Source organism: Oryza sativa, chromosome 1 (assembly GCF_034140825.1).
Source record: "Oryza sativa Japonica Group chromosome 1, ASM3414082v1".
Classification (NCBI taxonomy): domain Eukaryota; kingdom Viridiplantae; phylum Streptophyta; class Magnoliopsida; order Poales; family Poaceae; genus Oryza; species Oryza sativa.
In genome coordinates this window covers 5156156-5181353 of record NC_089035.1, presented here as the reverse complement: position 1 = coordinate 5181353, position 25198 = coordinate 5156156, and the positions used below count along the sequence as shown (strand labels likewise).

The 25198-nt window shown below is 38.4% G+C and overlaps 2 protein-coding genes across 4 annotated transcripts; both read right to left on the bottom strand.

The window, feature by feature from the left end:
• Positions 1-997: 997 nt before the first annotated feature.
• LOC107280684 (uncharacterized) lies at positions 998-7258 on the bottom strand. Of its 3 annotated transcripts, XR_010740485.1 has the most exons (7): positions 7061-7255; positions 6844-6907; positions 6230-6748; positions 3427-3876; positions 2187-2274; positions 1930-2063; positions 998-1721 (listed from the first exon to the last, which is right to left on the bottom strand). XR_010740485.1 is itself a non-coding variant. In XM_015779670.3 (5 exons), the coding sequence occupies exons 1-5, from the start codon at positions 7144-7146 to the stop codon at positions 3063-3065; spliced, it is 1131 nt and encodes a 376-aa protein (XP_015635156.1). In that variant the 5' UTR covers positions 7147-7255; the 3' UTR covers positions 2932-3062. The 3 variants fall into 3 exon arrangements, 2 of the variants coding, with proteins under 2 accessions (XP_015635156.1, XP_025879409.1); XM_015779670.3 differs by lacking the exons at positions 998-1721; positions 1930-2063; positions 2187-2274 and adding an exon at positions 2932-3074; XM_026023624.2 differs by lacking the exons at positions 998-1721; positions 1930-2063; positions 2187-2274 and having other exon boundaries at positions 3250-3876; positions 7061-7258.
• A 12534-nt stretch (positions 7259-19792) lies between these two features.
• LOC4327324 (putative transcription factor bHLH041) lies at positions 19793-21657 on the bottom strand. The gene is made up of 3 exons (XM_026025081.2): positions 21463-21657; positions 20466-21334; positions 19793-20328 (listed from the first exon to the last, which is right to left on the bottom strand). Exons 2-3 carry the CDS (start codon positions 21102-21104, stop codon positions 20098-20100), a joined length of 870 nt encoding a protein of 289 aa, XP_025880866.1. The 5' UTR covers positions 21105-21334; positions 21463-21657; the 3' UTR covers positions 19793-20097.
• Between the last annotated feature and the right edge of the window lie 3541 nt (positions 21658-25198).

The window sequence follows — 25198 nt, the reverse complement described above, 5'->3', positions numbered from 1 at the left end:
TTCCCCTAAAAATTTGACAGGTGTAATTACAGTACAATCGTAATATAATTACACTGTAACTTGCATGTAATTACACTGTAACTATAGTGTAACTTGTATGTAACTTTCAAAAATCTATCCGTAATATGTTATTTCGGTAAATTGGAGGTCGTGGGAACAAATTCTTTCACATATGTGTGTGCTATGATTTATTTTCTTTCTCACCAAAATAAATCTTGTAATAGATCTAATGATTTAAAATTATGTGAAACTTACATATAAGTTACACTGTAGTTACATGCAAATTACAGTATAATTACATATAAGTTACAGTGTAATTACACTACGATTGTACTATAATTATATCTATTAAATTTTTAGAAGAAAATTTATCGATAAATGTATAGGTAGTCTCTTATTAATTAGCGTGCCTCTCCGGGCTTCTCCCCATCCCCATGTACGAGTACGACCACCTCCCGCCCCCGGCGCGGTGGCCATCCAAGCGAGAGCTCGAATCAACCGGTCCAAGAAGGAGGCGCCCCACACCAACTTTGTCAGCCCGCGCCGCTGGCTATGTCACCACCGGCCGTCTACATCTGCATCTCGTTATAGTGTAATTATGTGTGGATTACACTCTAGTTAATTACATAGTGTAGCATTTAGATTGTAATTTTTATTATTGTTCTATAGTATAATTTCTACTTATTGTTTATACATGTGCATCTCTCCCTGCTTCACACAATCCTGGTCTCCACAACCACATTGAAATAGTGTAGTAAGCCAAATGCGTCCTTGGCCCGAGGAACCGAGAAAGTTGCAGCTAAACACAAGAGTAATTAGTGTGCTCACGGATAACGAATCAACAGAGAACGTGCCAAAGAATCACATATCTCAAGATGGGATCTGATGGTAAAAAAAATCGTATGATACGGTGGAAAAAAATTCTGTCAAATGATTTATAGCAAAACCGATAAAATATTATAAATACCGGTTTTCCCTTTAAAACTGACACCTATAGTTAATTAAATATATCAGTTTTATATATTTTTATTCCGTGAAGGTTAGAGGTTTAAATGAGAGAACTTTTATGTTACAATATACTACAAGTATATACTAGCAGTATAAATGATAGAACGATATAGATTGTAGCTGCAATGGCTTCAACTGCGAGCTTCTTAGCCTCATGATTATGCGCTCTGCTTGCTGCCAACACACCCACCACCGCAGCTGCGCCTCCCGCTATACTTGGCCTCCCCGCCGTGCCGTCGTTGCCTACACACCGCCGCCGATGTTTGTCGTTCGGTCAATGCCATGGGTCGTCTCTCTGCTCCGGATAGATTAGGCATCTACGATCAATTTGACAATTAGAATGAAGATGAATCACGAATTACTAAATACCCCTTTAAATTTGGCAGGGAATTCCAAATGTGTCCTCATTTATAATGTTAGTATATACTATTAGTATATATATTGTACCGTAAAATTCTCTTAAATGAACCAACACCTATAAACCGATAATTATTAGAAGTGTTGTAGTAGTGCGTATTGGCTGAACGCGCCACCGATCGCTGGCAACTCCATCGCCGGTGACGGTGGCGGTGGCAGGCTAGCGGTGTAATGGTTGTGCTGGGGCTCGCTCGTTGCACACCAAGGGTGGTGGTAACGGCACCTGCGAGGAGACCTCCAGCTACTGGAATCCCGTCACCGCCACCACCGCCGACAAGGTCTTTGGGCTGTATGACCTATTAGGGAAGAGATTTGCTTCAGTCCAACAAAAAGTATCTCGAGGTACCAGTACCTCACGGTATCAAATCGTTTCCGATCGTTGGATTTAAGAATATCTATCTTGCCTAACTAGATCCAACGATCGAAAACGATTTGATACTGTGAGGTACCAGTACCTCGAGATACTTTTTATTGGACCGGAGTAAATCTCATTAGGGAAGCTACCGGCGGCGACAGCATGCATGGTGCGTCGACGAATGCATCAGGAGGTCGTCCACCATGGCGGCGCCGTACACCGCGGCACCGGCTCACCGCGGACTGATCATCGTCACATCATCCATGCTCAAGCTCATGCTGATCTGCATGTCATAATCCAAAACCCAACAAAGTTAATTCTACAATATATTTCTTTGATCTTATATGCATTGATTGTTCATGATCGAGCTAGTTAATCAATAAAAAAAATTGTGATATAAGCTTGCCTGGTTGAAATGGCGCTGAATCTGCGAGGAGCTGATGAACAGCCGCTCCTGCTGCTGCTCCCTTTGCTGAAACTCCCGGGGGCTGCAGCTGCAATAATAATATGCACGACAGAACAGAGGAATTCACAGACCATATATACATTATCGTCTCGATCAATCGTGATTTGTACAGTGGTGTAGAATTCCTTTACCAGTTTGACATCATGGTCCTTTACTTTTCAGAGAATCTTGTTATAATATTTGTGTCTGCTAGCTATGACTGACGACGAACGTTACAGTAGTATTAGTCAACTTTCACGCTTGATTCTTAATGTTGACCTGAAGTTACTAAAGTACCACGTTAATTAGCCCTCCATCATTATCGATCGGCCATCATGCAGACTTTTGGGGCTCGCAGGATCGTCAGCAGAGTGAAGTAATTAATTGAGGTGTCAAGGCTAATTAATTCAAGCCGTCAAGAACATTGCATGCCCACGTATTCGAATCAATTTGTTTGGAGAGCAGTTCAGTTTTTATTTAGTTAATTTATACCTTCTTAGAACCATATCTAATATGTTTGATGGTTGGCTTTTGAGGGTTGACAAGTTCAGTTCTCATCTGATCTATACCTTTCTAGAACCATATCTAATATGTTTGATGGTTGGCTTTTGACGGTTGACAAGAAAAAGAGTAAACTCATACTTGTAGGAGCATCTGCCATATGTTGGGCTCTGTGGTTGAGTAAAAATGATATGGTATTTGACAAATCACCATCTATCTCATATTTACAGGTAATTTTCAGAGCAACATATTGGCTCCGATGTTGGGTACAACTGCAAAAGTATGAAGATGATGGAGAGCTTATGAAGGTTGCATGTCTTAGGCTTGAGACGACAGTTATGTAACTTTCTGCAAAATATAGATGGAGATTTATAAATAGATTTGAATAAATGTGTACTCCTTATCTTGATTTGGTCTTTTATTTTGTTGGGTGTGTTTATTTTTATTTTGAACTACACTCTTCGTTAGAGTGATACTTTGCAAGGCCGGAATGTTTTATTCCATTATCTAAAAAAAGTATGAGTATGTGTATAAGGTTTTCCATTATCTTAGAGAGAAAAATGTGTACAATCATACCGTCAATAATGTACATGAAATTTCTTCTTTTCTTTTCTTTTTCTTTTTTCTGATCAACGAGGTGTGAGACAGCTTTGGCGTTTGACTTCAATAAGAAAATGTTTAATTAGTTAGTTAGTTATACCTTGAGCTGTAATGTTAGGTTTGCACTAGGAGGGCGGCCGCCGGAGCCGGCGCTGGTGCTCATCGCCACGAGGCTGGCGCCGTCGCCGATCTGCTCTCTCAGGCACTGCAGCGTCCGGAGCACAACGTCCGTCGTGCTCATGCCTCCGCCGCCGCCGCCGCGCAAGTCCACGTTGAGCGTGCAACAAGTCTCTTGATCTCCTCCTGTCGCCGCCGCAGCCGCCGCTCCGCTGCCGCCGCTCGTCGTCGTCACCTCGATCTCTACTAGGTCCTCTCGCTTCGTCTCGTCGCCGGCTTCCGCCGCCGCCGTCTCGCCTTTGTCGTTCTTGGCGGCGGGGCGGCTGGCTAGCCTCGCCTCCAGCTCCCGGTTCTTCTCCTCCAGCTCCGACAGCTTTGACTCGAGAGACTTTATGTGCTCTCTTGCCCTGATCAGTATCGACGCCTTGTCTTTCTGCCATTAAAAAAGAGAAATATTTTAAGCAAATAGTACGGTTTTTTTTTCGGTCAGATAATACTTGTCGTTTTGGATAAGCGTGAGATCAAACTTTAGAGTATTTAATTATGAATTATTTTTAAAATATTTATTTTTTAAATATGGTAACTATAGTAAATATATGTATATAGAGTAGTCTTAAAAAGTACTTTAATAAGGTTATATATTTGTTAACACTTTTATATATATTATAATGAAAAATAATGGTTAAAGTTGTTTATTTAAGATCGTGCCTTTTACAAAACAATAACCCATATTATGGAATTGCTACGTATCTGTCGACAGATTTTCTATTAAAAATCAGTCGATTTGTTGACCGCATGATTTACTTTGAGATACGTGCATGTGCCATTGAGTGAAAAAAAAAAGTCGCTAGAAAAGGGAATCAAACCCATGACGTCGGGATGCCACAACATGCACTCCACCAACTGAGCAAGCAGCGGACAACAGCTTTATGTCTATACTTAACATTTTTAAAACTTTCAATGCAGTTACACTACACCCACTCACACCATTGTTATACCACGATTAAAATGTAAGTGCACTACAGATACAATGTAATTTTTAAGTACATGCGGGTGTAGTTTTTGTTTTACATGTACGGATTTACTCATCGTTGTTTTGTTGCATTGTAGTTAACTTAATTGTTTGAGGTGTGATTTGATATTTTTGGGACTATATATACCGTTGTATTTTTCATAAAAGAAGTTTTACATTGCAAGTACCCAAAGTTACATATGTAATTTTAATGTATTTACACTGTAAGTTTTAAAATTACATATGTAAGTTGATGTAAATAGGTGTAAGTTGCTTGTTTTTCCTTTTCTTTTAGCATCATTGAAGTGATTAACGTCCGGTGACTGACGTACGTTGATATGTTTTCATTTGAACCGCACGTGGGGGTGGCTTGAAAATCCGACTAATTTTCTACGAAAAATCTGTCGAATGATTTTTAGTCTGTCTAAATATTATTAACCCGGAGAGAGTATTAGTCAAGGTGGTGAAGAAAATGTTCATAAAGAAGCTTTGCACATATATATATGCACGTGTAATACGTACAAACTAGCATGATGGCCCGCGCAGATTGCGCGGCTAGCATCATTATATTTTCTCTCATATAATAGCATATATGTTTTCTCATTATATTATTCAAATATATTAAAATAACAACATAATTTTAAATTTTGCAATAACTTTACAAAACTACTAATGTGTAATATTCATATTGCATTTTATATATGTGTTAGTTATTAATTATTTTTAAGATAAAATTTTAGTTATTTGTAAATTATATATATTCCTATATGGACTCTAGACTCGTCTTTTAATATTTCTTTTTTCTGTAAATTGTATTTCTATATAGACTATATGTTCTTCTTCTAATATTATTTATTTTTATTTCTGAAATTTTATTATTTCTAATTATATTTCTATGTGGACTCTAAACTCATCTTTCAATATTATTTAATTTTTAATTTCGAATTTTAGTTACTTCTAAATTGTATTCCTATATTAGCATTAAACTCTTCTTCCCATTTTTTCTTAATTTCGAATTCTTTTTTCTGTAAATTGTATTTCTATATAGACTATATGTTCTTCTTCTAATATTATTTATTTTTATTTCTGAAATTTTATTATTTCTAATTATATTTCTATGTGGACTCTAAACTCATCTTTCAATATTATTTAATTTTTAATTTCGAATTTTAGTTACTTCTAAATTGTATTCCTATATTAGCATTAAACTCTTCTTCCCATTTTTTCTTAATTTCGAATTTTAACTATTTGTAAATTGTATTTTTATACGGACTCTAAACTCTACTTTTAATTTTATTATGTTTATTCCAAATTTTAGTTAGTTTTAAGTTTCTATATAGACTCTATACTCTACTTCTAATATTCCTTATTTTTAATTCCGAATTTCAGTTATTTCCTAATTGTATTTCTACATGGACTCTATACTCTACTTCTAATATTCCTTATTTTTAATTCCGAATTTCAGTTATTTCCTAATTGTATTTCTATATGGACTCCGGTCTCCTCTTCTAATATTCCTTATTTTTTAATTCCGAATTTCAGCTATTTCCTAATTGTATTTCTATATGGACTCCGGTCTCCTCTTCTAATATTCCTTATTTTTTAATTCCGAATTTAAGCTATTTCTAAATTGTATTTCTATATGGACTCTGTTTTTTCTTTTTCTCCGATTAATGTGAGAATTTCTAGGCCATGAGAGCGAACGTGGAGGCTCCTTTTTCTATTCCTTTAATTATATAATAGATAGATGTACTGGAGTACGTATTAATTTTACCTTGGAGCCGGTAGGGAGGACGGCCTTGAGGGCGACGAAGCTGTCGTTGAGCTTCTCCCGCCGCTTCCGCTCCGAGATCATGTGCTGCAGCTGGTTGTCGGACGGCGGCGCCGGCGCCGCCTCGGCCGCCGCCGCCGCCGCCGCTTGCTGGTAGTAGTACTGGCGGCGGTACGTCGCCGCCACGTGCATGTTGGCGAGCACCGACATGGCCGTCTTGAACATCCTCTGCCCGCACGCTCCCGGCTTGGGTGGCCTCCTCGGGCGGAGGTGCCGCGCGTAGCGACTGAACGCGCCGCCGGTTGCCGCCGGCAACTCTGGCGCCGCCGCCGCCGAGCTCTCCGGGTTGCACGAGACGGAGGCGGAGCGGAAGGAGGCGGAGGAGGACGTCGTCGACGAGGAGTACTGGAAGCTGCCGGCACCGGCGTGGTGCGCCGACGAGGAAGCCATGAGGAGGTCGCCCACCATGGAGGCGCCGTCGTACACCGCCGACTCGTCATCCATGCCCATCTGCATGCTGATCTGCAAACCATATATACCTACCAAATTAGATTAATCCTATCATTTTGATTGATTTTATGCATTGTTGTTGATCGATCAGAGCAAATTAAGCTTGCCTGGTTGAGGTGTTGCTGAATCGGCGAGCTGACCAGCTGTTGCTGCTGCGGAAACTCTACTGGGCTGCAGCCGCAAGCACGAACTTAAGTAGGTAACTAACTGATCAGCCAAAACCACTCAAGAACAGACGATTTACAGAGATGATATTGTCGTTGATCGATCGTGTCATGCACGGTGATCATCTCATCAAGATGTTTTAATTCAACACATATATACCTGGCAGCGTAGCCGCACATGAAGCCGCTGTTGGCGCCGGTGGCGTTGGCGTTTGTGTAGCCATGGATCCAGCTGCTGCTATCCATGACTATATATGATCACCAGATCAGTTGCTCTGGCTAGCTCGATTGATCAAACTATATCTGGTTAAATTAGTTCCAGCTAGCTATGAGTTGCACAGTTGATGCGCTGCTTATCACTATACATTCATACTAGTAGTATTTATATAGTACAGCTAGTACGTTAAGATCGATCAGGAAATTAAAGGAAGCTAGTACAACACCGATGTGTTGTATAGAGTTGAAAAAAGTTAGAGATGCACGAGTGGTAGCTAGGTAGGGTGAGTCTGCAACTGATCTATCTAAACTATTTTAAATGACTCTAATACCACAAGCTAACATGTGGGGCTATAAATACAATGCTTTTGCTTTAGATATGATATTATATATCTAATCAACTAACTATATATGCTGTAAATTTGTAATTGCTTTTACTTTTGCTTTTACTTTTGTTTTTATCTCTTATAATATCTGTTGTAACGCACGGGTCTTTAGCTAGTGTATATATATATAGCCAACGACGAAGCCGCAGCAACAGGAGAGCAACAGATCGATCGATCAATTGACCAACACAATGACTTGTACTCCCTCCGTTATAAGTGTATATATATGTGTTTAGTTTCATTAACATCTATATGAATATGGACAATGTTAAAAAGTCTTATAATATGAAACGGAGGAAGTACTAACCAATTAATCCACGTGCTAATTAAGTTCGAAATTCCGGCCCGATCAGCATGCAGCTAAGCTAGCTTGCTGATGACTCTAACGAGTAAGAGTAGATTAATTAGTGACAAATTGGGAGATGAATTTTTGCCGAGCGAGAGGATATCTCCTATTTCTTGCATGTCACCTAGATTTAAGTCATATTTATTTTTTAAAAGAAATTAACTTTTATAAGTTGTAACAAAATAAACAAATTACTTCTAACTAATCCTTATGAGAATCTCTAGAAAACTTGGGTAAATATATCTTGATAATGACAAGTCATCATGGGTTACTCATTGTCAAGAGTACATTGCCTACCACTAAAAAAATAAATAGTCATAAATACGAGCACCAACATTATCAGTAGATACAGGTTTTATCAATAGGAACCTAATTAGTTGAGCTACACTTTCTACTTTACGAAATCATAAATATTTAGGTAACATAAAAGAAAAATCATTCCTCGAGGGAAAAAATATTTTATGGGCAAATTGCTAGCGAGTACGCACATCTCGAGACCAGCCAGTGGCCTGACTGCCGTAGGATGTACATCAATCGATTATAGGATCTTTTAAGTGCTCCTATGTACCCACTCCATTATATTTTAACTGTTGTTGTGGGTTTCTGTATTCGATATTTGACCGTCTATCTTATTTAAACTTTTCTTATGATTAGTATTTTTATTGTCATTAGATGATAAAATATAAATAGTGCTTTATGTATGACTTTTTTTAAATAAGATGGACAAAAATCTATGATTACATTTAAAATGGGACGAAGTATCAATGAAGGATGATGTAATGTAATATGATCAGTCCACGGTCAATTTGGTTTGGCTGGATGCATGCGAAAATGGAGAGAATTGAGCAGCTAGCGTCCGGAGACGGGAAGCTTTTGAATTAGACGACGGATCAGATATTCAATGAGAGAGATCTCACATCATCTTCGTCGACACTGCCTAGCTATATATAGCTATCCGGCCCCGTTCTAAATATTTGACAAAACTTTTGGATCATTGTGGTAGCTAGCTAACGAAAGATTGGAGAAATATTTCCAGTCTAGGTTGAATTTCCGGCGCAAATTTTAGAAAACAAATATGATGATCATGATGATGATGAAGAAGAATTAATTGATGATTAGCCAGTTGGTTGCTAATTAGCCGATTAATTCGTAAACCTAGTTAGAATAGCTTAATCTGCGCATTCACGCATCTTGATGATTCATTCATTTAATTTAGAATTCATTCGGAGAAGTTAAGATGAATGCATGGAGAGAATCTACAGTACTACATATATATTTGTTTGCTTGGGCGACGACACAAAGAGAGCAAATCAGATAATAATGAGTTTGTGCCAAGTTGTAATACATGATAACTAGCAAACAAAATTAGCGAACCAACTAACCAATCATATGAAATATTTTCTAACAAAAAAACCCATATGAGATACGTACTACTGTTTTCTTTCAAAAGAAAAGAATGTGAAACACGTGACTAGTAGTGCAAGCAGGATCCGGATCATCTACAGCAGAGGAGTATTGTTCATGTGAGAGAACAATGAATTAACACCATGAACAGTGCCGATTTACTGCGGTTACATGATCGAAAATATTGTAGCACACTGTTAAGTAGTACGATATCCGAAACTTCCGTTCTCGATCGGACGGTCTACAGTATTCCAGTATTCCTATTCCGCTGTACTATTCATCCTTTGCATTAGTACCTTCAATACAGAGGATCTGAATTTGTGCTAGCAACGTTATTATTGGAGAGACATGGGTCATAAGATCTCTTGATCGCATCCAACGGCCAAGATCGATCAGATTATTGGCCACATACCTACCTATTTTCCATATATAAAAGGTGTTTTACATTATCTTTAATGATTTGAATTTATTTAAGTTTAACTAAATTAATAGAGAGATAGAGCAATACTTATATTACACAATAGGCACCCCTATCTCTAGGCTTAGACTCTTTCAGAACACAAGATTGTAAAAACATATATAAATACTGGAATGCGAAAATCACAATAATAGAATATAGAAATACATGTATAATAAATAGAAAATTGAAAAACACATGAAACCAACCATAAAAAATAAAATAAAATAAAGAGGTTGGAGTGGATGATTTTCTTCTGTCACTGGAGTCTACAGGAAAGATAATATTTCTTAGGATTTTCAGTCACAGAATCCTTAGAAACTAGATGAAACCAAACGCATTGCCGCGGGAGCTTATACAATAATAGTAGAAATAACATGTAACATAGCTAGATGTCATAAGCTTAGAATTTTTTTTTATTTTTTGATCGATCATTAGAAAAGGCCATTAAGTTGATGTGGTTTATGATATTTTAAATAGTATATAGATTGATAATCCAAAAGTAAAAAAGTAAGGTGATGTGGCTTCATGAGAGAAAAAAATGAGGGAAATAATTTGGACTATAGATTAATAATCTAAAGGTTAGGAACAATTGAAGTGATAAGGTTTAATGAGAGAAGATAAAAGGCATTAACTAGTGGAGATGAACGGTACATGTATATAGAATATTGTAGAAAACGATAGGGAGATATATATTGAAATATTATGTAAATTATATGGGATGATGATTGAACATGCTTGTATTTTAAAACTTTTAAATATAACAAAATATAGATGATATAGCATGTTTACATGAGGTTTAAGATGTAATAATTGCTAATGGATGATAATGTTGCACTTTTGCATGTTGAGTTTTAGGATTTAGTTGGTTGTAGCTTTAGGGCAGTCCCAACCCTCCACATAGGATGGTGTCTATGGTATTAACTACATTGCCATGTAGGACTTTTAACTTATGTGGCACTATATTAATTAAGAGAGAAAGTGAAGAGAGGAAGAAACTGGGTCTCATGCAAGACACAGCTTCAACACGAGAACCTATGCACTAGACACTATTAAGTTTTGCATTGGGAGATAATAGTGTCTTCATAATAGATGAAGAATAAATATGATTTGTAGAGAAGAGAGATGATGTATTTATTAATGGCCCACTTTAAGAAACCATGGGTTGTAAAGTGTAGTTTCTATTGTGATGTCTTATTGACATGGCACCATAGACACTGCTTATTGATACTATGGGTTGGGACTGCCCTTATAGATACTACATATCTATATCCTCTACTTGGCTCCGTCTTCTTCCTTAATATAATTCCAAGAGTACATGTACCCATATGTTGTTTTATGTTAAGATAATCTACAACAGCAAACCATTTTCATTAAATACACCACATTTCTTCTATGTTGAAAATGTTACTTGTTTTTCTATAAAGTCGGCTAAACTCGAAGCGGTTCAAAAGCAATTAATTTAACTTATAATAAACTCCTTAAAACATCTCCAACGGCCTCTCCAAATCTAGCTCTCTAAATTTATTGGCCATCTTGCCAAAATATTAGAGAACTAAATTTATCTTTCCCTCCAATAGTCTATCTATTACACTCTCCAATCTGATAATAGATCCCACATGTTAGTCTTACTTCTTTTTCTCTCTATTACACTACCCAATCTTTCCCTCTAGTTTCACCCCCTCCCCACTATCTTCTCTCTCCACACTGCTCAGTAGCAGGCTGTGGACGAGACAAGCATAGGATGGTAGGAGGCGACAGCGACGAAGCGACGATGGCGGACAAGGCAAGCACAGGTGGCTGACGAGGCGTGCACGGGAGGCGGCACAGGAGGATAGGGAAAGGGAAGGGAGGACAGTACCGTCTCCGCCAAGTGAGCCAGATCCACGTGAGAGCCCAAGGGGGTGAAGAGCTCTCCCAACGCTATTGTATGTCCCCTCTTTGCCAGATCAGGAGTCGACCTCACCGTCCCTTCCTACCTCACGCATATCAGGGGACATGGAGCTCGGTGGGACAGTGTGGAAGAGCTTGACAGCAACAAAGAAGGGGCAGTAGTCAACAGATTTTGGCTTGAGGGGGGCAGAGGACGAGTTCAATGGAGAAGGGGCAGTAATTGACAAGGTGAACAAACTAGGCGGCGCCAGGGAAGGGGCAACAATCGGTAGAGGACGAGCTCAATGGCACCGGAGAAGAGTCGGTGCCATGTTGGGAGGAGGAATAGTGTGTGGAGCCCACTATTAACATATTGTGTATTATCTTTTTATATAAGAAAATTACTTTTATCATATGTGTAAGTTACTTTTAGATTTTATTAAATTACTTCTTAGGTATTTATGAAAGTAAATTGAATAAAGCCTAAAATTAAACTACATAAATCAAATTTACTTCCAAATTTTATTCTTATTATTAAATCATCTTGTAGCGAAGGTATCTCTAGAATGGTACGGTTAGTCCTATTTTTTTTGACAATATCATGAAATGTTACTTCTACAGATGTAAAAAAGTCAGTTATAATACCGTGAATAGTTATTTTTATTTTTCTAGTCACTTCTCTACTATTATAAAAATTAAAAATATTTTTTCTGATACTTTGGTACGTCATCCGCATATGAGTTGGTTTTTAAGTTTGTTCGCTTTTAGAAATACAAATATGATTTTGAGTCGGCTTTTAAGGCCCCGTTTAGTTCCCCAAAAATTTTTCCTAAAAACATCACATCGAATCTTTGGACACATGCATGAAGCATTAAATATAGATAAAAATCCTAATTGCACAGTTATGGGAGAAATCGCGAGACGAATCTTTTGAGTCTAACTAGTCTATGATTAGCCATAAGTGCTACAGTAACCCATATATGCTAATGACGGATTAATTAGGCTAAAAAGATTCGTCTCACGGTTTTCAGGCGAGTTATAAAATTAATTTTTTTTTCGTGTTCGAAAAGCCCTTCCGATATTCGGTCAAACATCTTATGTGACAACCAAAAAATTTCTTTTCGTGAACTAAACAGGGCCTAAGTTCGTTCGCTTTTGGAAATATAGAAGGAATCATATAAGACATAGCTGTTTAAAAAACTCACATGCTAACTTGAGACGATCAGACTCCTAATTGCAACTCATGATTTTCTAACAAAATATATATCCAAGCGAATTTAACACAGTGAATTTCACCTTTACTAAACCATATAACAATAATAAGACTAAAATAGTCTTCACCCATTGTAATGCACGGATATTTTGCAACACATATTTTTTCTAGTCCCTCTAATAATGTACTTGCTTCTAATATTGTGAAGAGAAAAATAGACCTATTTTCCCTAGTGTAATTATTTTAATAACGTGAAGGGTCACTAGCTTCTATTCTTTTAGAATAACTTCCAATGATGAAAATTACTTTTTTTAAAGAAAAACATAGTGATTACTTCAAAAATATATAAAATAAATGTATTTACCCATCAATCTTCTCCATATTTTACTTCGCATAATTTCTTAATTCAACATCTTCTACTACGTTTACTTTCGATGATACAGAAAGCTACTTCTATTGTAAACTTAGTTACTTATAGGGTTTAAGTAAATTACTTTTGACTGTTTAAATATATTTAGTATTGGACTTGTTTTGTCACATATTTTGAGTGGAGTACGATGGTTCAAATGGATTTAAAAAATATAAATCATCAAATGTTCTGTACTTTAAAAAAAAAGGAGCTATAGTGCAAAGGAAAGGCTAGTGAATTAGTTGGTATTAAGGAAAGGCTAGTGAATTGGTTGGTATTGAACCCAGCCACGTGAATAGCGTTCTTTTTCATACAAGAGATTCTTGGTACGTCTGATCGGACTATCTGCACATGTGTCGCTCGATAAGTCCAACATCGAATGTCCGCACGAAATAGATTTCATCACTAAAACAAGGTGACCGCGCATATGCGCTAGGTAACTTCCTATTTGGACTTAAAAGAAACTTCCTAGTTGGACTTAAAAATAAAAATTTAGGCCGTGCTAAAATTTTTTTAATGTACGGACAAACATTTGACGTATTAAACATAGACTAATAACAAAACAATTGCAGATTCCGCATATAAACTGCGAGATAAATTTATTAAGCCTAATTAGTTCGTTATTAGTAAATGTTTATTGTAGCATTACATTGTCAAATCATGGCGTAATTAGGCTCAAAAGATTCGTCTCGCAATTTACATGCAAACTGTGCAATTGGTTTTTTTTTCTCGTTCACAATTAATATTTTATGTATATGTTCAAACATTTGATGTAACGGAATTTTCGAAAGTTTGAATGGAACGCCTTAGCTCGATCGGTGCAGTACGATGAGGAATACTGTGGTATATATGTACTAGCACACAGTAGCTATTTTACCCGGCCATCTCCTGCATTGTGTGTACTACTGTGTACACACACGGTGATGCATGGCACCGTCCTCCAATCCTACAGTAGTCTAATTTATTCAAAATTCCAAGCCGTACGTGACCGGCCACGTACGTCAGGTATAGCAGCTGCCACAAAAAGACCGCCGTTTAAGTTGAAAGAAGAAAAGTCTCTTGTAATAATATTTACGCCAATGCTTGTCCCGCTGCCACGCATGCACATTCATGGCTTTTCTGATTGAAGATATATAGATTTTACCTGAACATTTTCTTGCACGTTTTTTTAAGTACTAAAGGTACATCTGGTACAAAAATTTTCTATATAAAATTTACTTTAAATATCAAATATATTTATTTTAAAATTTATAATAATTAAAACTTAAGTAATTAAGCACTGAATGATTTCTCGTTCTACGTATCCTAGACTTTATTTTCATCTCAACGTATCTCGAGCACCCCACCTGAGGACTGAGCTAGGTACCCAAAACATCATTCGGTGATGGTCACGGCGCCGTCCCTTTACTCGCGCACGCAGGATCGATCGATCGAACCCAAATCAATTTTTAATAAAAAAAATTTAAAAGTATATGTTTAACGTGATAACGTGTTATTTTTTTAGATACAAGACAACTCACAAAACCCTAACCACGAAAGTCTTATTTTAATTTAGTTTATTTTGGAACGGAAGGATACGTAGCAATGTGATCAGTGTTGTTACGTCCTTTCAAGAGAGAGAGCCTTCCTACTATTCCATCCTATTTTAAGTGTTGCGATGAGTCTCCGTGCCTAACTTTAATTGTCCATTTTATTTAAAAAAATTTTAAAAAAATTAAAAATTCATAAGTCACGTATAAATTATTATTCATGTTTTATCATCTAATAACAACAAAAATATTAATCATAAAAACCTATAAACTATTAAAATTAGACATGAAAACTCATAGTTACGCTTAAATTGTAACGGATGGAGGACGTGTACGTACGGGCACAACACGTAGTGCTTTTTTTCCGTAACAATGGGTTTGTGAAAAGTCTTCTCATAATACGGATCTAATACTTGAATTGGTACGGAGGAATTAAGGCACCGTCTTGTCTCGGCTGACCCAGCAACTCCGGCCGAGCGCCGGAGGGCCAGCCTCCGCCATGAACTGATGAACTCATGAACACGCACTTGTACTTCCCTACAATATTGAACTCGTTGGAAATTCTTCTCAAAATATATAGGATGATATCTCAATTGGAAAAGTATTTTCTATACCTGGTGTAGGAACATGTTAAATACCTCTTATTGAATTTGTTGGAAATTTCTCTCAAGATTATGCATAGGATGATGGGACAGTATTTTCTACACCTTAATGCTATGACACCTGAGTTATATAAAAATTTCATAAAATTTAATAAAATAGATTACAATAATCTAAGACACTATACAAACATGTAAATCCAAACTCAAACTACGTATAAAAAACAAATAAAGGGTGCCATGACCCTTATATTAGAAAAACCTTCTATGAGGCCGTCTCTGTGTCCGTTTGAGAGAAAACGCCGTGTCGCACATGAATGTGTTTTCATTGGACTTCCTTTCCCCCGAGTCCCTTCCCCGTGAAAATGGATCAATCTACGTAAGAGGAACGTTCGACGTCGCTAGGCCGCTCGTTCGGCATCGGACGGACGCAAGCAAGCACGGCACACCAACAGGCACCTTTCTCTCCGCCCACGCTAGCAATATCAGCCCATCAAACAAGGGAGGATTTACAGTGTAAGCATCGGTGTCGGACGACACCGACGACTTTCGATAAAACCTATGGTAAAACTGCTTATCTATATATCATAACACTATTAACACTATAGTCTAAGTGTAATTAGCATGCTATGACACCGATAGACACATTATGACACCAACAAATCAATTTTCTAGATCCGCCGCTACCATCAAACAGCCTCGCTCTCGGCCACTTCGCTCGCCAACGCATGGCCTTCGCCGACGGTGCGGCAGCGCATGCATGGCCGCCGAGTGCATGCTCCGGCGGTGGCGGCAGAAGGTCCTGCACACCTTCAAGTCTCTCGATCTCCTCCGTCCCGGCGGCCGGCGAGGGAGAACCCATAACGAACACACCAATGCGGCATAAACATATCATGAATATATTAAATTGGTAAAGAATCAAACCCTGGAAATATCATAACTGTTTATCACTGACTTTATGCCTGTGTCAAACTATGCTTCCTTTCAGGCAATCGTTGGACTGCGTGCAGGGTTGCAGCTGTTATTGGGGGTTGGTGCAATTTCCTAACTGTCATTTACATTGGTAAGAGGCTGCTACTTCAAAACTTCTTCCCAAAATCCCTCTCATTCAACCTCTGAACGTCAGAAATTTCATGTCTGTCACTATTTTCTGAATGTACGCAGTCCACTGTATTAGCGACAAATGTCACTGATATTTCATATTTGATTAACTGGAACAGGATTTGTTAGTGCTCACACACTGCCCGTCCTCTACGAGAAGTATATATGAAGATCAAGTTGATGATTTCCTCTGCAATATTCTTGGCCTGCTGCGTAACCAGTATCAGAAACTCGATCAAGTTGTGTTGAGCAAGAAAATTTTGCCAAATTAATTAGTTATATTAAATCTAATTTAATATCACAAACATACTTTGTGGTCACTATTATTATTGAGTTACAGTGGTATATGTTTGACTGTCTTGATGTGTGATCACTGATCAAGTTCTGTTGAAACCTTCAGCATATATTTATATTATTCTTCCATTATATCATCACTATCAGATTATCAGTGCCCCCTTTGTCAGTAGTGGCTATATAAACGTTGATAGTACTATTTTTTCCCACACATCAGCATATCTATTTTGTTGATTTTTAGCTTCAATAATCTTATGTGTGCTGCTTAGTAACAAATTGTGTTTACGGTTTGTTTGCATGTTAGTGGCCTGGCCGCAAATAGCCCAGTGGGCCAGCAGGACGTGGGTTGGCGGTTGCCACAATACACCTCGCGGATGCTGCGGGCAACCGCAACGCGTCCCACCTACGTACTCCACTAAATATTCGACACCATTAACTTTTTAAAAGTTTAACCATTCATCTTATTAAAAAAATAAAAATAATTATCAATTCTTTTTCTACCATTTGATTTATTGTTAAATATACTTTTATGTATACATATAGTTTTACATATTTCATAAAAGTTTTTAAATAAGACAAATAGTTAAATATATTTTAAAAAAAATCAACGGCGTCAGACATGTAGAGATGGAGGGAGTATATCCTTACCAATACCGCCCACGGGCCACCATCTATCGTCTACCGGCACACCACACGAAGGCCCCTACCCCACTTCGCTCAGCACGCGGGAACAAGTCAAGACGGCGATGCCGCGCCGGACGGACGTACGCCGACGGTGACGCGACGACCACCACCACGGCGTACGGCCTCGATCGGTGGCCCGCGTGGGGCATGTACAGGTCGGCTTTCCAGGGGTTAAATGTGGCCGTGCCGGACGATCGATATATATCCTGGCCTCCTTTAAGACGAGTCGACGTCAATGAGCTCGATCGATTATGTCGCTGTCTCCACCACTGACCGGCTAGCTGCTCACCGACCTGCTCACTTAATTAGGTCCCTGTTTCAGATCAAATCTGATCAGACTTTATGCCAATGTGATGGGAAAGGGCTGTTGATTTTGATGCCAATTTCAACCATAATATTTTTTTTTAGGCAAAGTTGCTAAAATTTTAGTAACGTTTAGTTTGTTGCCAAATTTGGTAAATACATAAAAAAATCCTGTTAAAATTTTGGCATATTACCATTGCCAATTTTGGCAATGCCAAAATTTGGTAATGTTTATTTTGGCTACAATCTGAACAGGCCCAAAGTATGCCTAAATTATCTATGTATATGTGTATATGGTTGATCTTTTAAAGATATTTTTTGATCTTTTAAATTATCTATATGTGTGTATTTTGGAAAGTTGTCCTTTTGTTTTTCTTTTCTTTTTTTTTTTTTTTTTGGTTTTGCATCTAGAAGTAAAGGACAACACTCGTTGCTTGCAAAATGCAGGGAGCGAGGGAGCCTGCAGGGAGAGTGGGAGGCACGGCTGCATGTGGCAGTGTCACTGCTGCCGCAGTTGTATACTCTGGATGCTGCCCCAATATACTAAAAGTATTTCACTATATATGTTTTTAATTTATAATTAGAAATCGCAAATATTGACAGCATATTCTTCCCACAGCATGCAACTGGATCATTAGGAAGTAGGAACACATAATTAAATAAGGACTGCTTTAATTAGTAGGTTAATAAATGGAGTATTTATTACTGGACTAGAAAATTCCTATGCATCGCAACGAGTGGAAACAATTTTAGTTATACATATCTGCTCCGTACATGCGTGATTTTTTTAAAAAAAATAACATTTTTGCAATTATATATATAATTAAATTCATCAACTCTCACAACTAATTCATCAACTCTCACAACTAATTATATATGGATAAGGAGCCGGGCTCTACTGACGGTATTGTACCGCGATGTCCTCCCAGAGTACGGCATTGAATTCAAGCGCTAGGAGATACTCCCTCTGTCCCATAATATAAGAGTTTTTGCTTGCAACGTTTGACCACTCGTCTTATTTAAAAAAAAATTGAAATTATTATTTATTTTATTTGTGACTTACTTATTATCTATAGTACTTTAATCACAACTTTTCATTTTTCTATATTTGCAAAAAAAATTTAATAAAACGAGTGGTTAAATATTACAAGCAAAATCTCAAAATCCCTTATATTGTGGGACGGAGGAGTAATAGACATGGCTCTGCTGATGCGTCAGGCATCTACCCCAACAAGATCTTCACGTCCTCGCCCCACAGCAGCGACATCGACATGGTTAGGCCATTAGCAGGACAAGCTACGCAAATTGAATGGCCATGTGAAAAGGGGGCTTCCACGTTGCATGGAACTGCTTAAAGAAACTCATTCTACAATGCATGTATCCTAACAGTACTAACACGAAATTTTCTATTTCACCCCTTATGTTTTTATTCTGTTTTTATTCTAGTCCGCCCAAATCTAATAAATCCAGAATTTATTAGATTTGCGTCTCCCACGGCGACGAGCTCAGTGTCACCATCGGTGCAAAGCCGCTGACAGATGCCTTGACCACCGGATCTAGCCTGGTGCGAGGCGACAAGGCCGGAGATGGAGCTCGGCGGCGTAGATCCGGTCAGCTCCTCCGGTCCATGGCGGGACGCGATCTCCTCTCTCTCTCTCTCTCTCTCTCTCTCTCTCTCTCTCTCTCTCTCTCTCTCTCTCTCTCTCTCTCTCTCTCTCTCTCTCTCCATTTGGTTGCGAGGGACTCGACATATGCATACATGGAAGGGAATCTCCTTGGTGGCAGGTTGGGGCTGGATGCCACCTAAGAGCATTGTGAAAGGTCTTAGATAGTGGCTTCAGGACATCGAGATTTCCTCTAGCCGATGTTTACACCTATGCAAGTTAGCACATTTTTGCGATTCGCTAAGTACTCTTTCTATTCCAAAATATTACAACCTAGAAATTTATCTGTGTATTACAAATCTGGACAGAGGTCCTATCCATTCTAGAAGGATATGGATTTTCATCCATCGAGAGAAATCCCCTCGTTACTTATAGGTCATCTAATATAAAAAAATTTTAAAAAAAGTTGACAATATAGATTAATATGAAATATATTACTCCACAAACATACAAGCTCAAATTAGACTTCTACAAGTTACAACAAAAGGAACAAATTAAACTGAAAATAGTTATCGTACGCTCGTAGTTATATTTGTTTTTTTTTTAGAACCTGTAGAAGTTGATAACTAGTTGATAACTTGCATGTTTGAGTGATACATTTTATATTAATCTATCTCATCATTCCTTTTTTTAAAAAAAATGACTATTTAGGTGACATAGATAAAACGAGAGGATATCCTTTTTGATTGATGAAAATGTCTCCTTCTTGTGGCTTACGTATCATCTTATAAAAAAATTATCTAAAGCCTCGATCTCTACCGGATCCTCTCTCTTCACCTCGCCGCCGGCCTCCGGTGGCGCCGCCACCTCCTCTTCGTCGTTCTTGGTGTCGTCGGGGCGGGTGGACAGCCGCGCCTCGAGCTCCCGGTTCTTCTCCTCCAGCTCCGACAGCTTTGACTCGAGAGACTTCACGTACTCCCTTGCTCTGATCAGTATCGACGTCTTGTCTTTCTGCCATTAAAAACGATCGAGAAATAATTTAAGCAAATATTAGTCAAGATCAATACTAATCAATAGAAGAAAATGTTCATGAATATGCACGTGTATACGTTCGTAATACGTACAAATGTACGTATTAATAATTGTACCTTGGAGCCGGGAGGGAGGACGGCCTTGAGGGCGACGAAGCTGTCGTTGAGCTTCTCCCGCCGCTTCCGCTCCGACATCGTGTGCTGCAGCTGGTTGTTGCCGGACGGCGGCGGCGGCGCCGCCTCGGCCGCCGCCGCCGCTTGCTGGTAGTAGTACTGGCGGCGCCTGTACGTCGTCTCCATGTGCATCTTGGCCAGCGCTGACATGGCCGTCTTGAACATCCTCTGCCCGCACGCCCCCGGCTTGGGCGCCCTCCTCGGGCCGAGGTGCCGCGCGTACCGCCTGAACGCGCCACCGGTCACCGGCGGCGGCGGTGGCGGCGGCAGGCCGGCGGTGTAACGGCCGGGCTGGGGCTCGTTGCGCACCAAGGGTGGTGGTGGTAATAATGGCGCCACCTGCGAGGACAACTCCGGGTAGAATCCCGTCGCCGCCGCCGCTGCCGCCGACGACGAGGTGTCCGGGCTGTACGACACGGAGGCGGAGCGGAAGGAGGCCGAGGAGGATGACGAGGAAGGGAAGCTGCCGGCGGCGGCGGCGACGGCGTGGTGCGTCGACGGCGAAGGCGTCAGGAGGTCGTCCACCATGGCGACGCCGTACACCGCGGACTGATCATCGTCATCATCCATGCTCAGGTGCATGCTGATCTGCACGTCATAATTAATTAATCCAACGCCTACCAAATTAATCCTACAATTTCTTTGATTTTATACGCATTGTTCTTGATCGATCGGACGCTCGAGGCCTCGAGCTAGCTAGTGAATCAATGTACAATTAAACTGCAGCAATTAAGCTTGCCTCATTGAGACGGTGCTGAATCTGCGAGCTGATGAACTGCTGCTCCCTTTGCTCGAACTCCCAAGAACCGCAGCTATAACCATATACGTAACTGATCACCAGCCAAACAACGCAAGAACAGTGGAATTTACAAATTACAGAGACGATATTATCGTCGCGATCAATCGATCGAATTCCTGATCCGAGAGATGGAGTAGCTACCTGCTGGCAGCATAGCCACAGGTGAAGCCGTGGTTGCCGGCGCCGGTGGCGGTGGCGCCATTGGTGTAGCCATGGACGATCCAGCCGCCGCTGTCCATGATATGATCAGATAACCACCACTTCTGTTGCTTTGCTACAGCTCGATCGATGATCTAGCTATGTGTTTGATCGGCACAATATCGATATGATACAGTTGATGCTGAACATGCAGACATATATAGTTATATACTAGCAGTATCTAATTAATAAAGTATAAGATGAGGAAGCTACGAAGAGCACAACTCCGAATGTGTGTCCGAATACAAAAATATAGCCATTGAAGGCAGCCGTAGCATGGAGCAACTGATCAACTGAACCAGTAGCAATTAATCCACGTGGGAGATATATAAACACATTGTCTTGTAGTAGCAAATATATATTACTACCACATATATAGTATATATGTAACGTACATTTAGTATCTGGAATCAGTGATTGATTAAGAGATTCATGTGGAAAAAGAGAACTAAAGGCGCCTGATGACTATCATAAGCCATTAGTAGATTAATTAGTGGCAAACTAATTGCCTGAGTCTGGAGTATCATACTCCACGGTCAATGACGGAATCTAACTAAGATATATCAATGGAGGATGGATAGATGATAGATCAGTCCACGGTCAATTTGGTTGGCTAGCTAGCTGGATCGATATCCATGAGAGAATGTGGGAAAAAGAAGCAACTGCTAGCGGCCGGAGCCGGGAAGCTTTAATTTATTCAGAGATCGATCGACAAGAGAACAATCCTACGAAATTTTAGGTGTTATCTCAATTCTACGATCCCTACGATACTACAAAATATTATTTAAAATAAGCTGGTTTCAAAATATTATAAATAAATATGCTCAAGTTTATATAAAAATCAGTTAAATATATCAAAACCAACGTGATTCCTGTTGATAAATGTCCCTATTTGCATGACATATATTATTACTATATTTTTATATAGAATGGCCATATGTAAATAATATAAATATTAATTAAACTTTAAAAAAAAATTTCATAGTATCCCGGTACTACGATACGATCATACGATACGATATTACTTTGAGCAAAACGATACTGTCTAGGATCCCGATCCTGACAACCTTGATAGAAATAGGCGGTTTGTATGAGCGGATTGTACATCGGTGTATGAAAATCCATTTTTACGGGCCACCTCTAAAAATAAATTTTATCTTTTCAAAAAATAATTGTTAATTTGCAAAAGCCTGATAAAATATTTTGTATTTTACTAGAGGCTCTATATACACTATGTGCATGTGAATAGAACATTTCACATTTTAGTGGGTGCAAAAATATTTTCATAAGTTACATGATTTTCCATACGAGATATGTACAAAGTTTATCGACTACAAAGCTATAGGTCTTGTCGAACTCTAAAATTTTTATATAGAACTTGTATTAATCTAAGGTCTCAAATATTTGTATTTCAAAATAGACGTAGGACCTTGTAACGAATATACAGAACACTAATCGATCTCAAATAAAAAAAATAACTACAAAGCTGGAGATCTCGTCAAGAGCTATACTTTCATATAAATATGTCTTCATCTGACTTCATATACGAAGTTTGAAACTTTTTTCTTAAAATATGTTGTTTGTTTCAATTTTTAGAGTCTGTTCTTTAAGAACCACCTATGAAAAACATTTTTTCATTATTCTTTGAAATAACTAAAGTTAATAAAAATATTTTTAAGTTCAATTGAGATGAATCGATCTCTATGATCATTACAATGTTTTCTTTGTTATGGCCAGGTCCATATTTCTATAGATTATTTGGAAAAGGATTGATCACTTACGTCATGTTTCCTCCAATATGAGTTGGCATGTTATCTATTTCGACATTAGTAAATGACTATATCTCTACTATTATAAAAATTGAAGTTGTTTTTGCCGGTAGCTTGTTACGTCATCTGTGTATGAGTCGGTTTTTAACTTCGTTTGCTTTTAGAAATACATATCCGTATTTGAGTCAGTTTTTAGGTTCGTTCGCTTTTGAAAATACAAAAGGAGTCATATAAGAAATGTCTTTAAAAAACTCGCATATTAACTTGAGATGATCGGACTTCTAATTGCAGCTTATGATTTTCTAAAAATATATATATATATTCAAGCAAATTCACATAGTAAACTTCACCTTAATTAAACCGTATAACAATGATAAGATTAAAATAACCTCACCCATTGCAACGTTGCAACGCACAGGCATTTTTTCTAGTTATAGTAAATATTTTAAGAAAATATTGCCCAAACAATGTAAGGAAAATACTGAAAGAATCTCGGAGAACTTTGGTTCACCTTAATTAGACTTAAAATAACTTTTCAAAGTATGGACTTATTTTCTTAGTGCTTCAATAAACTTTTTTTTCATATAGCAAAATTCAGTGCGACAACGTTTAACCTCTCATCAGCAATTCTATTTGTGAAATCTCCATAAAAGTGTCAAGACTGTACTCCTAAAAATATTTAATTTTGGTAAAGACCACACTGACATCTCACAATTTATGAAAACATGTCGATTCGGTTAAGCACGTGCGAACTTGAGTGGTTTTTCAGGAAAACTAAGTAGGTAGGGGCGCATTTGTAATAAAATGACTTGTGGGTGAAATACTGAACTTCATGCGACTTATGGGGTGGATTTTACAAAATTCCCAAAAATTTATCTACATTGGACTTGGTTACAATTTGTTAACGACAGTTTCTTATGAGAACCACCCTTAAAAATTTGATTTATACTTAAATCTTGCCTAAAAATTGTGTAAAAATATTTTCCTAAGAAATTGGCTATAAAAATGATATTTGCAGGCGGTTTTTTTTTAGGAAAACCACTCGTGGAAATAGACTAATTTCTACATACAGTTTCCTTAATGAACCGACCGTAAAAATATGTGTTTTCACGGGTGTTCTATAACCCAGAGACAATCTCAATTATTTCGTACTCCCTCCGTCTAAAAATAAACCAAGACAAAACCTGGTACAGTGAATCTGAATAAGCCCGATCTAGATGCTTTATTTTGAGAACATAGGAGTAAACGGCTTTAAAAAAAAAGATAGTTGTCTAGGGCATCCATAATGTGGCTGGTGAAATAGTGGGAAATAAGCATTGAATGCATCCCTATTACTAGGTAATATACATTGTGGAGGTGGTAACAACTACTATCAGGGTATAAGTTTACTACTAGGTATTAGCACTTCATATAGATCTCGTCTTTTTTTTAATTGTGGCATTACACATGTTTGAAAAAAAAATTTAGATGGGTCATATCTTACTACCCACTCTACGTATATATATTATAATACATCTTCAACCTATTTATTATCATCTGACACAGATCCATCTTATTACCTAGTTTTACAATAATAAATATTGACAATGTCAAAAAAACATAGCATAAGTGAAAACTGTTTTTTTAAGTAGTGTGTAGGCCACAGGCTGCTGGGCTAGGCCGTGGCTGCCAGGAAGACGGGGGTGTCGACGTCCCTTCGACACCGCCGCCGAATGGGAGAAAAGTCCCCGTCAAAATTAACACTCCGCTCGCGTACGTGAATGCGCCGCCGGTAGCCGTCGCCGACATGCCTGCACTGCATGCGCAGCACATCGATAGCAACAGTACCTACCCTAACTACCCCGGTGGTCAATACTACCATTTCAATAGCTAATCATAATCGCACGTTTCGCAAATCGAGGCAAAGCATT